Source organism: Callorhinchus milii, unplaced genomic scaffold (genome assembly GCF_018977255.1).
Source record: "Callorhinchus milii isolate IMCB2004 unplaced genomic scaffold, IMCB_Cmil_1.0 Scaffold1, whole genome shotgun sequence".
NCBI classification, from domain to species: domain Eukaryota; kingdom Metazoa; phylum Chordata; class Chondrichthyes; order Chimaeriformes; family Callorhinchidae; genus Callorhinchus; species Callorhinchus milii.
The window spans coordinates 69,163,742-69,178,908 of NW_024704742.1; the positions used below are offsets into that span (position 1 = coordinate 69,163,742).

At 44.0% G+C, this 15,167-nt stretch overlaps 1 protein-coding gene across 1 annotated transcript in view; it reads left to right on the forward strand.

The window, feature by feature from the left end:
• Window positions 1-3,296, forward strand: part of eif2ak3 (eukaryotic translation initiation factor 2-alpha kinase 3) — a 42,578-nt gene extending 39,282 nt beyond the window's left edge. The window contains 2 exon segments of the mRNA XM_007898037.2: window positions 827-889; window positions 2,797-3,296. Coding sequence (XP_007896228.2) covers window positions 827-889; window positions 2,797-2,973 — 240 coding nt within the window. The 3' untranslated portion in view covers window positions 2,974-3,296.
• The last annotated feature ends 11,871 nt before the right edge of the window (window positions 3,297-15,167 follow it).

Consider the following 15,167-nt stretch of genomic DNA (forward strand, 5'->3'; position numbering starts at 1 on the left):
CTTGGTTAGCTGAAGCTAAATTACCTACTTGTATTCCTGATGTACTGTATGGTCAACATTCTCCCATCTGGTCCTGAAAACCCTCCAGTCCGTCACCCAATGGACTGTTCTAATGTATAAATCGAGATGTGCGGGCTGTTTGAGGGTAAGGGAGGTGAGGAGTCACTCCTATGTCCCAGTGCACCACTCGCCCACTATCCACATGTGTATTTAGCAGCAGATCATCTGCATGGTCCTCAGGAGGTAGCCGGCCTGACATTTCCGTGGTTCTTTTCTCCTGTCTAAACGATGATTAAACTTTGATCCCATGGTTCAGTGACTTGCTGTACATTTGGGGCCTCCCATTAACGTGAGGTACTGTAGAGCTCCATTATAACTTGGTAGTTGTGTGTCTGTAAAATCCCAACCAACGTTCTAACTGGACATGATTGCTGGTCAGCATTTCCACATTCAAGCAGAAACTCTGCTGTGCTGAAGAAATGGCCCCTATTGGGTCAATGAGTCACCATGCTTGCACAGGAAGTGATAATGATGACCTAGAAGTCGGCCATTTTAAGCCAAAAAGGCTTACTTCGGGGACAGTCCTTGCTGACTTTACTGAGTGTGCACAGGTGGGGACCTGAAAACCCAGAATTTGGCCATTCTGTAGTGCCCAGGAAGCTGGCCAGCATTTTGTAGTGAGCCAGGCCAACTTTTGCAAGCATTTTGGATTTTGTGGTTAGTAAATGTTGGGGGTCCATATCATTGTAAGGGAACTTCCATTCTACCGAAGGGTATTATGACAGGGGAACTGCATGTAATATTTATGTGATTACTCTCTTCACAGACGTTAATGGAAGTGCGAGAACAGAAATTCCCCATTTCATTTTTTGATCAGTATCTTCAAGAGGTGAGGTGTTTTATGCTCAAATTTGTGATTTCCTCCTCATTGCGTTATGCTAAGTTGCTTAGAGAATAAGCTACATTGGGTGAATGAAGGAGATGGTACATGTGATGAAATGTGTGCTCATCTGTTTTCTCTTGCTCTTTAAAAAAATATTTTAGTCCAGTTTGTTCCTGTTCTGGTCTTCTCTTATCTGGGGTTCTGTTCCACAAGCTCTGGTTGCCCTCCAGTATCCCATTCAACTGGCCATTGTTTGCCACTGTGAGCCCAGGCAGTACATGTGGCAGGTACTCAACTATAGAGGGCGTCACAGCTGAGTCTGTCTTCTTCCCACCCGGCTACCACACTTGGGAACAATCTATGCTGTAGAGCAGATGTTGAAATTCCTAAGTGGTGATCGGTGGGAGGTGAAATATTCCTCTCTCCTCCCACTTTCTCTTCTCCACCCCCCAGCCCCGCAACACTGTCCTCACACTCGTACAAATCACTTCATGCCTTGACACTTCCCTTCCTACCTTTCCAACCTGCTTATACCTCATTCCTCTACTTATCCCCTTTCCTCAGTTGACTCCAGCACATCCTTCACACCTTCTGCCATCGGGGGTTATGCTTTCAGCCACTACAACCCAAGTCTGTTGTACTCTCTGCCTCAATCCCTCCACATTCCCAATTCATTGTTAGTCTTCATCCCTAACCTTCCTCTTTGACTGTGCCAATAGTCACCTCCCGCTCTCCCTGGCTCGGCGTCAAGCTTCCTTACTGTTAAGCACTCCAAGACACTGCGTGGTATGGGTAGGAAACAAAGAGTAGGGATAAACGGGTTCTTTTCGGATTGGCAGGATGTGACTAGTGGAGTGCCACAAGGATCAGTCCTTGGGCCTCAGCTATTTACCATCTACATCAACGATCCAATTGAGCACATCGAAGTTAATATATCTAAATTCGCGGATGACACAAAACTAGGAGGAAGTGTCAACACAGAGGATGACATTAAAAAAATGCAGCGAGAGATAGATAGGTTAGGTGATTGGGCAGGTAGGTGGCAGATGAAGTATAATGTAGGGAAGTGCGAAGTCACCCACCTTAGATAGCAAAAACAGTAGAGCAAGTTATTTTTTAGAAGGGGAGAGATTGGAATGTGTTGGCGTCCAGAGGGACTTGGGTGTCCTTGTACACCAATCACAGAAAGTTAGTCTGCGGGTGCAGCAGCAATTAGGAAGGCGAACGGTATGTTAGCATTCATTATGAAAGGATTAGAGTATAAGAGTAGGGAAGTCTTGCTGCAACTGTATAGGGCCCTGGTGAGACCACACCTGGAATACTGTGTGCAGTTTTGGTCTCCTTATTTAAGAAAGGATGTACTTGCCTTGGAGGGGTGCAGCGTAGATTTACTAGGTTAGTGCCAGGGATGCAGGTGATGAGTTACGAGGAGAGGCTGACCAATTTGGGCCTATATTCTCGAGAACATAGAAGAATTAGAGGGGATCTTATAGAAACCTATAAGATCATCAAAGGGTATGATAGAGTAGATAGTGGGAGATTGTTTCCCCTGGTTGGAGAAACTAAAACCAGGGGTCACAACCTTAAAATCAGAGGCAGCCCTTTCGCACTGAGTTGAGGAAGAACTTCTTCACTCAAAGGGTGGTGAATGTATGGAACGCACTACCCCAAAGGGCTGTTGACGCTCAGTTCTTGAACATATTCAAGACTGAGATAGATAGATTACTTATTGCAAAAGGGATTAAGGGATATGGGGATAAGGTAAAGTTAGGTTATTAGCTGGAGGTAGATCAGAAGATCGGCCATGATTGAATGGCGGGGCAGGCTCGAAGGACCTAATGGCCTACTCCTGCTCCTATATGTTATGAAGGGCGTTGTATATACAAGTTGATAATTATTTCCATCTCCTGCAGTGTGAAATGGTGCAGCAGATGCTCTCTCACGAGCCTTCTCTACGGCCTGAAGCTGTGGACATCGTGGAGAGTTCCATCTTTGAGAATCTCGATCTCCCCGAGAAGACGGTGTTGAGGCAGAGGACACGAACATTGAGCTCCTCCGGAGTCAAAATGCTGCGAATGTCAGTTAGCTAATGGCAGATTTTTAAAAAAACCTCACCTTGCCTGATTTTTGGAAGTCTTCCTTTTTGCCTGACATTGTACAGTGTTTGTGGAAATGTTTACAAAGCGGTGTCGGACTCATCTCGGATGTTAAAAGGTCAAGTGACGCACTATTACATTTTCATTGCTGAAATACTTGCATTTTGTAATCAATTGCCAATTGCAAACTGAACATTTTTGTAGAAACTGACATTTGGGAATCAGCTTTCAGCTTCCCAAATCATCTCCATTTTTGTTCAGTGTCCATTGCCATTTTTTTTGGTCAGCAGGGCGTCTTGACATGCACGGAAACCCATCACCAGGCTTAAGAGTATCCAAAGCAAACTGAGAATTCCATGCATCCTACCTACATGTGGAAATTCCAGAGATAGATTGTTGGAATGCTCACTCTCTCCCTGGAGTGACATATCCTGCTTACCTAATTCCTGTAAAGTATTAAACGCAGATTGGCAAGAGCCAAGGCTTGGGGATCCCAGAGTGTGAGGGGTCAGAGGAGCACATATTGTTAATACTGTAATTCATCTGACCTTAATGCGTGCCAGGTTTCACAGTGAATTTTCTTATCACTATTGAAATACAGGCACTTTCTATAAATAGGAAGTATCAATGGTTTGATTTTGTGTGGTTGCATATTTATGAATGCTGGGTGCCCTTATGAACCAATGTCACTGTTGGGAAGAGCATTTCTCTTTCATGCAAATCCCAATTTTTACATTGTCTGCTTCTCTTCCTCACATTACAGTAGTCTTGCCTTATGGTCACTCTCTTCAGATTATGATCTGACCCACAGCCCAACAAATCCAACGGCAATCGGCTTTGGGCACGACCATTTTCGATTGAGTCGGGGGAGAGACTGGAGGAAAAGGGAGTTAGTTGGACATGCAACTTCTAGTGGCTCCGTTGTCAATTTGTCAACAAACCGATAAGTCGCACAAAGTTGCAATAAATACAGTAAACTCCTGATAACTCATCATGCCAAAGGAAAGGGGCTCAGTGATGAGTTATCCGGAGTGGCAAGTTAGGCATATGTAGAAATACATCAATAAGTGTGGCTGGAATATTGACAGCATGATGACTTAAATGGTTGTGACAAGTTAAGCCTGGGTTGAGTTGTCAGGATTTTACTGTGTTATCTACCTACTTGATTTGAGAATGCCTTGAGGCAAGAATGCTACTTAATGATTCAAATTCATAATAAGCTGAATTTTTAACATCTCTATATACTTTATTTCCTTGTCCTCTTGTAACTTTTGATTATCGTTGGGGAGTTTTGTGCCCCCTCGATGTCAAACCTGGTGTGCATCAAATACTAAGTATTCCTGTTTCCAGTGTTTTGCAGTATGTGGCCTACTTGCAACTGGAATTCAACATTTAAAACAGCCACTTGGTTGTGTTTGGTTGCTCACCCTTTAAAATTCAGTCAAAATTCCAAAATATGTGGAGTCCTGTAGGTTATGGGTTAGAGCACTTTACACTGTATTCTGTGAAGCGGTTTGAGACGTCTCAAAGATGTGATGAGCCGCTATATCAAATGCAAGAATTATTATTATTAGGTTTGAGGGCTGAGATTAGCCAGATTCATGTTAGTACCAATGTCTCCCTTTAGGCTGTTATTCTCTTTGCATGTCCATAATTGACTGCTGGATAAAAACGAGCGGACATAATGATGATGATAATTATAATCCTTGCATTTGATATAGTGCTCATAACGCCTTTGAGACGTCTCAAAGTGCTTCGCAGATTAACTGTAAAATAAATTGACTGTATATTTTGTGGGTGAAATGCAGCAGCCAATTGCGCACAGCAGTGGCCAACAAACAGTCGTGGATTGATTGATCAAATTTTTTTTAAGGGATTATTACCCCGGAAAAGTGATCTACCAATCGACTAACAATCGGGTTCTTTCTTACTGCTAGATAAACAGACGTGTGGAGTAAGGAAACTTTCCCAACATTTTGCCCTGCCCGGGAATTGAATCCTGGTCATCTTGTTTGCAAGGCAAGTTCTCTAACCACTAAGCTAAAGGACTCTAAGTAATAATCCTTCCATTTGATAAGCCACTTTCACCTCGGTAGTATGTCCCAAAGCGCTTCACAGGATTTACTATGAAGTGGAGTGACTGTATTTTGTGGGTGAACGCAGTAACCAATTTTGCACTCAGCAAAGTCCCACAAACAGCCATAGAGTGAGTGACCTTCTTTTGAATAGTGTCATGGAATCTTTAACATCCACCTGAACAGGCAGACAGGTCCTTGTTTTTAATGTCTCATCTGAAGGACATGGTGCAACAGCTGAGAGGAACCTTCAAACTGAGCTTCCTGTCCTATGGGCAGGTGTATCCTTCGTTCAAGTGGAGCCCAATAATGGAGTGGTTAGCACGCTCGCCTTGCAAGCAAGAGGACCCGGGTTCAAATCCTAGGCAGGCGCAACCTTGGGCAAGTTTCCTTACTCCACACTTTTCTGTTTACCGAGCATTAAGTAGGAACCCAGTTGTTAGTCGATTGGCAGATCGCTTTCTGGGGGTTATCATCTCTTTTTAAAAAAAAAATTGGCCACTCAATCCACGACTGTTTATGGGACACTGCTGTTTATGCCCATCTAACTCTGAAAGCTATGATAGTGCATTGTCACTGTTTGGAGGTGATGTGAATAAATGGGTTAATGCGGGGTGGTGAGACCATTGGATTTCCAGTTTGAAAGTTTCAATCATCTGCTTGGATGATTGAAATTAGCAACCTCCTCATCCAATGACTCAAATAGCTCTCCGATGCCAGTCTTTACAAATGAAAGAAAAAATATTCTGAATGGATCCATCCCAATGAAATGTAGTATATATATGTTGTACAGAAGCCATTTGTTGCTTGACAATGTTTATATTAAAAAAAAGTAAGTGGAATTAGTGCCATGATGCGCTATTCCCCTCTTGGCTTAATTGCAAAAGTACCTACGTTGTCGATGTGTACTTGCTAAGTTTAACTATCTTCCGCAAGGTAGGAGCTGAGCACCTTTTAAAAGGGACTAGAGCAGGGAGAGACTGTGCTAAGGACTACTTGGTACTCATTCTTCCCTGCTTGGCTGAGTCACTTTAAGATGTTTTATTTGTGTGTCTTAAGAGCCAGATCACTGCCTCTGTGTAAAGCAGCCTTAAAAATCATGTTTGGAAACTCACTTGCCCTACGAGTGATCAACGGTTGGAAATAAGTACCATCAGACACAATAAGACAGTCTCTATAAAAAAAGACATTCATTGCAAATCACTTTAATACTTGCTTCTTAACTCTGCCACTGGACATTAAGTTTTTGCTGTTTACATTGGAAAAAAGCTTTCTTAAATTAAATCCCAAGATTTAGCATGTTGAATAATTATGCTCATTCAGGTTCATGTAGTTCATTCAATTTGATTTTATTCTAACAGGTTCTGCGTAAAATCCGACAGCAAAGATTCTTTGATAACTTTGTCATACTGTATTCTTGTTTCTTTATTATCAATCTGCTAGGGTTGGTGGTATTGGGAATGCACTCCATACAAATAATTGGTGCATTGTAACATTGTGACTTCATACAAGTCTAAGTGATTCAATAAAGTATTGAATTCTAATCGTGTGATTTCAATGACAATATAGTACCTGGAATAGAAAACAATTTGAATTGTTCTGGCAAACTACAAATATAATCCTTTCCTTTGATATGAGTACCAAGTGTTTCAGCGTTTTCCTGTAAGTGTAGTGACTATGTTTGTAGGTTATGGTGTTGAGTCTTGTTGCGTAGTGGTTAGTGTGCTTGTCTTGCAAGCAAGAGGTATCAGCATCTCCAGAGGGGAAGGGAAGCCTTGATTCTCACTCATTCCACAAATGTCTGTGTGTTAGATATGGGGGACAAGTGCCAGAGCATCAATTCATTCATTATTCCACCTCGTTCACCTGTGGTCATGAATTGGCACTAACGTCTTATGGATACTATTGTCTAATTTACTGCTGCTCACATCTGTGGGGAGGGAAGGTGTATTTAAACCAAAATACACTGACTTGCAGGAATCGCTGTGTTCAAAGGTTTCATTAAATCTGGCTGTCATTGGAGCCAGTTCCCATGTGTTAATGAGAATCAGTGAAGGTGAGTTTACAAGCTCCTGGGAGTAACATTGGCAGTCGCAATCTGTTTGTGTGTGGGTATATGTATGTGTACTTGCAAATCCTTGCATTTGATATAGCATCTTATTGCGCTGTTGAGCTGTCTCAAAGCGATTCATAGAATATACATTGACTATTTTGTGGCCAAATGTGGCAGCCAATTGCACACAGCAGTGTCCTACAAACAGTCATGGATTGAGTGCCCAAATTTTTTTGGGGGGAATTATTACCCCCAGAAAGCGATCTGCCAATTGACTAGTAACCGGTTCCTACTTACTGCTAAGTAAACAGGTGTTTGGAATAAGGAAACTTGACTAAGGTTTTGCGCCACCTGGAGAATCGAACCCGTGTCCTCTTGCTTGCGAGGTGAGCCCACTAACCACTACGCTATGGGACGTCTGGAATACAATCCTGGGCATTCTGAGGGCGTGTGTATATACAGCTAATGGTTTGCTGCTTATTGCAATATTTAGGGGATGTGTATTTGCAGCTTGGATAGGGAATGGCTATAGAATATGGAAACTCCCTTCTCTTGTATAATGCCATGGATCTTTTAGGGTCCACTTGAACAGGAACAGACAGGACCTTAGTTTAACATTGCATCCGAAGGACGATATCTCTCACAATGCAGCACTTCCAAGCACTACACTGTAGTGTCAACCTGTAATGTGGGTACAAAGTCCTGATCTCGGGTATGAACCCACAACCTTCTGATTCAATAGGTGAAAATGCTACCAATGAGCCAGGCTGACACACTGCACCTTCGAGGCAGCTCAGTGTAGTGAGCAAGTCCTGAGCCATAGAGACTAGGAAGGATCCAAGGTCTATTTACAACCCGAGCTGACCTGCAGTCCCCGTGCTTTCAGAAGAACAGCATGTCCCAGAGCGAAACTGACAAGAAAATAAATATAATTCAATGGATACATCAATTGCTAAGGAATGCCCTGGAAGCTGCTCCCAATTATCCAGTGCTACTTGCAGTCCTTTTTTTAAGGTTGTTTAGGGGCAGTGTTTGGCCAATTAAAAAATAATGCAAAGTGAATGTGTTCTGATGAGTAATTTTCATCTGATCTTTTGCTGGATAAAGGAGGAGATAGAGGGGCAAAACCTTAGTTAAGTTTCCTTACTCCACACACCTCTGTTTACCTAGCAGTAAGTAGGAACCCGGTTGTTATTAGATTGGCGGATCGCTTTCCGGGGGTAATAATCCTTCCAAAAAAAGAATTTGATTACTCAATCCACAACTGTTTGTGAGACACTGCTGTGTGCGATTGGCTGCTGCGTTTCGCCCATAAAATATAGTCAATTCACTTTAAAATATATTCTGTGAAGCGCTTTGAGACTTCTCAACAATGTGATGCGGAGCAATATCAAATGCAAGGATTATTATTTCTTTATTGAGACTATAGGCTGTTAGGCTTGCCACTCCAGTGCAGCACTGGGGTGTGGGGGGGGGGGGGTAGAGGGAGTGTGGAGTGGCTGGAGGAGTGCTGTAATTGTCTGATGATCTTTTGGACAAGATGTTAAAACTGCTCTGAGTCACGAGTTGGGTGGGTTCAAGCCTCATGTTGGAGATGCCGTTCTATGAGTTAGAAGTAAACCAAGGGCCCGTCTTCTCTGTTTAGGTTGACATTAAAGGTCTCACGACTCCATTGGGAAAAGAGAAGGACGTTTCTCTCGGTGTCTTGCCCGACAATCTGCCAGACAAAATTGGTCATTCACTTCATGGCTAATTGTAAGACATTGCTAATAATAAAAATATTAATAATCCTTGCATTTAATATAATGCCTTATCAAATCGTTGAGACGTCTCAAGGAGCTTCACAGAATATATTGTAAAGTGGATTGACTGTATTTTGTGGGGGCGAAACTGTTCAGGCTGCTGCATTTGCCTACAAAATCCACAGTTACTGCACTTGACAGCAATATAAATACAAGATGTTGTTGTGATTTCCCTCTCCTGTTGTTCCCCTCTTTCTGCCATTCCCCTCCCCATCCTCCTGTTCTCCACCTACCACCATGGTTCTTCTCTCCCTGAGTTCCTTTTCACACAGAGGAGGGGAATCAATATGTAGAACGGATTAACAGAAACTGTCACTGTTGGGGTAAAAGGTGTTAGAGGACAGAATATGCTAGGATCTGTTTAATAACTAGCTTGGAGGACAATTGAGTGGATATTCTAAAAGGATCAAAGGAGCCCTCTTCATCCAAACTAATTTTGTGTCAGCCTGGCTCAATTGGCTGCCATGTCATCTAGAAAATACTTAGTCACTGAGTTACAGTATAACCTGTGAAGTGCTTTGAGATGTCCTGACATGAAAGGTGTATCATATGTGAGGATTATTATTGGAACTGCAGCAGTGATTGAAGTGAACAAAGCTTTTGCAGGTTTGTGCAAGAACACTTTGATATTTCAGTCTACAAGAACAACTTGCATCCTCCACTTAGAATAGTGTCTCAGAGCGCTTAACAGTGATGGAGACAGACTCCAAGCTGGGCGGAGGTGGCTGTAAGCACGGTCGAAGAAGAAAGTTTTCAGGCAGTCCTTGAAAGAGGGGAGAGAGGGACAAGGCGGAGGGATTGAGGGAGAGTGTTCCAGAATTTGGGGCATAGTGGCTGAAAGCACAACCTCTGATGGTGGGGTGGAGGGTGCGAGGGACGAGCAGGAGTCCAGTGCCAGTCGAGTGGAGGCGCCAGTTGGTGGATTGGGGAGTGAGGAGGTTGGAGAGGTAGGGAGGTGCCAGAGAGTGAATGGATTTGAGTGAGAATTTTGAAGTTATCCGTTCGGTGATAGGGAGCCAGTGGAGCCAGGCCAGAACTGGTAAGACGTGGGTACGGAGTTTGGTCCGGGTCAGTATATGGGCAGCAGAGTTTTGAATGAGCTGGTTCTTGTGAATGGTGGAGCTGGGGAGACCGGTGAGGAGTGTGTTGGAGTAATCCACGCAGGAGGTGACAAACGCAAGCACGAGGGTTTATGCTGCATTTGGGGTAATGTATGGTTGGAGGCGGGCAATGTGGCAGAGGTGGAAGAAAGCTTCTCCACATTTTAATTTCCGAAAAAGACTCCAATACAAAAGGGTCTGTGACACATCCTTCAGCAAAAGTCGCCAACAGCTCTTGCCGTGAAGAGATGACCTGAGACTGATTGCTCAGAACAAATTGTTCCTTATGTGAGCGTTTTGCTGCCAAAAGATGCCCTTATTCATTTCACAAAGCAAAGGTTTTAACAGTTGACTGTCAAAAACTCAAAAGAACAAAGTAGTTCAATGAGAAAAGGTTAGGTCTCTTCCTGCTGCTTGTCCAGCTAGGACTATCGTATCCGTTAGGGCTTTGGCTTGCAGGGTTAACGGGAGCTGAGTGGGATGACTGTCTGCCCTCAGTGACTGGTCTGCCCTTCCAGGACCTGCCAATGATCCAGCCTGGGCTGTCATCAGCAGTGCCCTGGAATACTGCGGACCAGCCTGGCTCAGAAACTGGACTAGAGACCGTCACAGACGGCTGGCTTGATTCTAACATCTCAACGATGCAGAACTCCCCCAACACTGGAGTGTCAGCCTGGTCTTTTTGCTCAAAGTCCTGACTGTTGGACTTCAAACCACAACCTTCTAACTCAGAGATTGATTAGTGTCAGCCTGACAACTACAATAAGTAAAGAATACAGAAGATTGAAGAGGGGTATGGACCATGGGAAACACTGGAAAGAATACCTTCACACTATGCTTTAGCTTGTAGTTGACAGCCCACAGAGGTAACAGTGAGGCTGATTTTCAGTCTAATGGGACAATAGTTGTAACTGGAGTTACCTGAAGGTCAATTTTACAAGCTGTAAATAAATTGCTCAGTCCCCTGGAATTACTGCAGTCAGGATGACTCATCCGTGCACATTGATCGGCTTCTTTGCCCGCAGCATCAACAATGCTGTTACAACACCCTGAGTGCTGGTAAATAGTGCATTAACCAACAACAATTTACTGTGGCGGAGTCCTTTAATGTCCTGCAAGTGTAATGGTTAGAGCACTCACTTCGCAAGCGAGAGGACACGGGTTCTGATCCCGGGTGGGACGAAACCTTAGTCAAGCTTCTGTACTCCACACGCCTCTGTTTACCTAGCAGTAAATAGCAAGCCGGTTGTCCCCTGTCCTGCCTGCCCACCATGGGCAGTCGGATCTTCAGTCTCTCTGCCTCCACCCTTTAGAACTCAATTCCACAGTCCCTTCACCTCACAATCTCCCTTGTGGGTAAATTTCTCCTCCTTTGCCTCCTTCAAGCCCGTCTCAAGACCCTCCACTTTGACCGCGCCTTTGGTCACCCTCCTACCCCTTCCCTCCCTGCTCTCCACCCTTCCTGATTCCAACCCTAGCTCGTGCCCAAATCCTGCTCGTTCAACGCCTTGGGGCATCCTCCTGACGTGAAAGGCGCTGTACAATGTAATTTGTTGTTGTTTCACAGTGATGGGTTTGGAACCTGAACTAAGAAGGTTTAGGGAAGCTGACCATAAGTGTAGTTGAAGAGATAGGTTTTGAGGTGGGATTTTAAGGTAGATAAAGGAGGAAGAGGTGGAGAATTCCAGAGGTAAGGAGTCTAAAGGCTGCAGGCACAGCCACTGATGATCAGCAGCTGGAAGGCATCAGTTTAAGATATTTAGCAAACATTAATTTTTTTCATGCAGTTAGGATAATTGAATGCCCGGTGATTGAGGAACAATTAAAATTAGCATTAAAATTATAATTAGATTGATGGTACTTATCCTTGCATTTGATGTAGCACCTTATCTCATTGTCGAGACGTCTCAAAGTGCTTCACAGGATTTACTGTAAAGTGACTTGATTATTTTGTGGACGAAACATGGCAGCCAGTTGCACCCAGCAATGTTGCGCAAACAGCCACAAAATCGGCGAGAGGCCAATTTTATTTTGGGGATTGTTAGCCAGGATCCTGGGAACAGGTAGACGGGACCTTGGTTTAACGGGACCTTACCTCTGGAAATCCACCGCTCCTTCTGCGCTGCACTGGAGCATCAGCCTTGACTACGAGTTCAAAGTCCTGATGTGGACAGCGAGTAGGAATGATTTGGACAATGTGCTGAAGCTGAACATGTTGCTGTGAAATTTTAAAAAAATCAGATGACGTAATCCATTTAGCTGTGAAATCAACACACAGTGACTGTTTCACACAGAGAAGCTTATTATAATAAACTGAGCTGGTTATTAAGATTACAGAGACCACCTCAATATAGCACTGATCCTTCACACACTGTGGCCTTTTAGGACCATTAATAACCATTGATTTCATAACAATCATAATCCTTGAATTTGACACGGCCCCTTTCCACGTAGTTGAAACATCTCATAGTGCTTCACAACGTTTACTGCAGTGACTGTGAACTTGCAGGCAAATGTTCAGCCAATTTGTGCACATTGTACAATTTATATAATACCTATATCATTAAGAATGTCTGTTTGCTTCTGGAAAGTCTAGTGACTGTGAGTTTATACATGAATGCAATTTACATGCAGCAATGTCCTACAAAGAGCCTTCAATTAAATGAAGGATCAGTTCTATGTCGGGGGGGATGTTGTTGGCCAGGACACCAAGAGAGAGAACCTTCTTTTCCAATCTAATAATAATCCTTGCATTCGATATAGTGCTTTTCACGTCTTCTAGACGTCTCAAAGCGCTTCACACAATGTACTGTAAAGTGAATTGACTGTATATTTGTGGGTGAAACACGGCAGCCAATTGCGCAGTGTCCCACAAACAGTCGTGGATTGAAGTGACCAATTCATTATTATTTTATTACGTGTTTTGTTTCTTGAGGGATTATTATCAGGCTTGTGGAGTAAGGTGTCTCTCTGCCAGGAATCAAGCCAGGTCCCTCGCTTGCAAGTGCTCTAATTACTGAGCTACAGGACTCCTATATATCACGGGAGCTTTATCGTTTGCCTAAGCAAGCAGACGGGACTTTGGTTTAACATCTCATCTAACAGACAGTATAATGCATCCTCTCTCTCTAACATTGCACTAGTCTGCCTGGACCAGGGTGAGTCAACCTTTTGGCTGCTGAGGGACAGATGTCCTATTTGAGAAACAACCGCATCCCACAGGAGCAATACTTTTATATGGTGATTGGTTTCTGCATGTGTCAGACAACTGGCTGACCAAAAAAAAGGCAGATTAAAAAATTGGTCAGTTCACGGCTGCTTCAGGGATGTTGCTGTGCTCAAACTGGCTCCCACGTTTGCCTTCAAAATACACAGTCACTACATTTTACAAAAAAAAATGATGTGAAGCACTTTGTGACATTTTGAATGATGCAATAAGGCACATGGAAAGCCAATTATCCTTCAAACAAAATAAATGTCAGCAACAACAGCAACTAGTGTCTCGGAGTTAGAAGGACAATAATAATAATAATCCTTGCATTTTGATATAGCACCTTATCAGGTCATTGAGACGTCTCAAAATGCTTCACAGAATATATTGTATAGTGAATTGACTGTATATTTTGTGGGCGAAACTCGAGGGCCAATAGCGCACAGCTGTGTCCCACAAAGCGACGTTGCAGACTCTGATTAGACATTCCAGTTACTGGGCATTGGGGTTAACGGGAAATACCTGTTTGTGTGTAACTCTGACTTGGTTGAGTTACCTTTGAAATACCGACGGAGTTAGGAGAAAAGCAGAGGCCACTTAGTACAAAAGTGTTTTCACATACATCAAGGTGTGAGAAGCGTCGCAGCTCACTCACACCGCTCCTCGGGATGTCTAAATATAATTAAACCTCTGTACTGAATACAATGAAGTGCTTCTAAGTACAATATCATCATTCTTCCATGTTTCAGTTGTTGATCAGTGCACTGTAGAAAAAAACATGGGGGTAACAGGATTTTGTGGACACCCTGAACATGTGAGCGTGCCGTGTACACGTGAATATGCTCACACGCATGTGTATGCCCATGTATGTGCAGACCAGTGGTGGCCTCTGGCGGACCTCCTGTGGGCGAGTCGGAGGCCGTGTACGTATCCCATTCTTCCCCCCACCCCCACACCACACACGCACACAAACAAAAGATTACACTTATATAGCGTCCTTCATGTTGGGAAGATGTCCCAACACACACAGTGGTAGAGAAGCTGCACAGGTCACTGTTTGTTGTCAGTCTCAACGCCCAGGGCAGCCTTGGCCCTGCCCTGTGGGTCCTGTGCCGTGCGGGAGAAGGTGACGATGGAAACCATGTCCTCCCCGATGTCCACCCGGCCCCGACACCGCCGACAGCACAGCATCTTAAACATAACAACAGGAGAATTGGACAAAGAAGACCAAGGTCCATCCAGTTCACCTTCCACCACCCTGGCATGTCATGTCCAAACTATAGACTGTATCCTGAAATATTATTTCCTAACAGCATTCTCTCTCATTTATTCTTGAACGAATCCACACTTGCTACCTCCATCGTCTCCCTAAGTAGCCTTTACATTTACTACTCGCTCGCTCAAATAGTGTTTCCGCAGATTTGTTCTGAATTTACTCCCTTCAATAACAGGCTGCGTCCTCTGGTTCTACTGTTCACTACAAAATAAACAGCTTATCGTAGGTTACCTTGCCCAGGGCTCGCTGAAAATCCCGGTTGAGGAAGGCGTAGAGGAGCGGGTTGAGGGTGGAGTTGCAGTAGCCCAGCCAGGTGATGACCTTGAAGAGGAGCTGGAGCCCAGGGCCGGCTCCTTCGGGGCCGCCGGGGGCCGCCAGCCAGACATTCAGGACAAAGTAAGGCAGCCAGCACAGGACGAAGGCGGAGATAATGATGGTCATTGTCCTCGTGGCTTTGTTCTCCAGCTGTAGGTTCTTTTGTCGTTTGCTGTTAATAACAATAATCCTCGCATTTGATACAGCAACTTATCACGTCATTGGCCGCGCTTTCAACCACTACCCCGTGCAACTCTTTGACTCTCTTCCTCTAACCTTCCACCTTGCCCTCTCCTTCTCCATCTTATCATTCTTACATCATTCACGATGGAGAGCGTATTGATCTAATATTAATA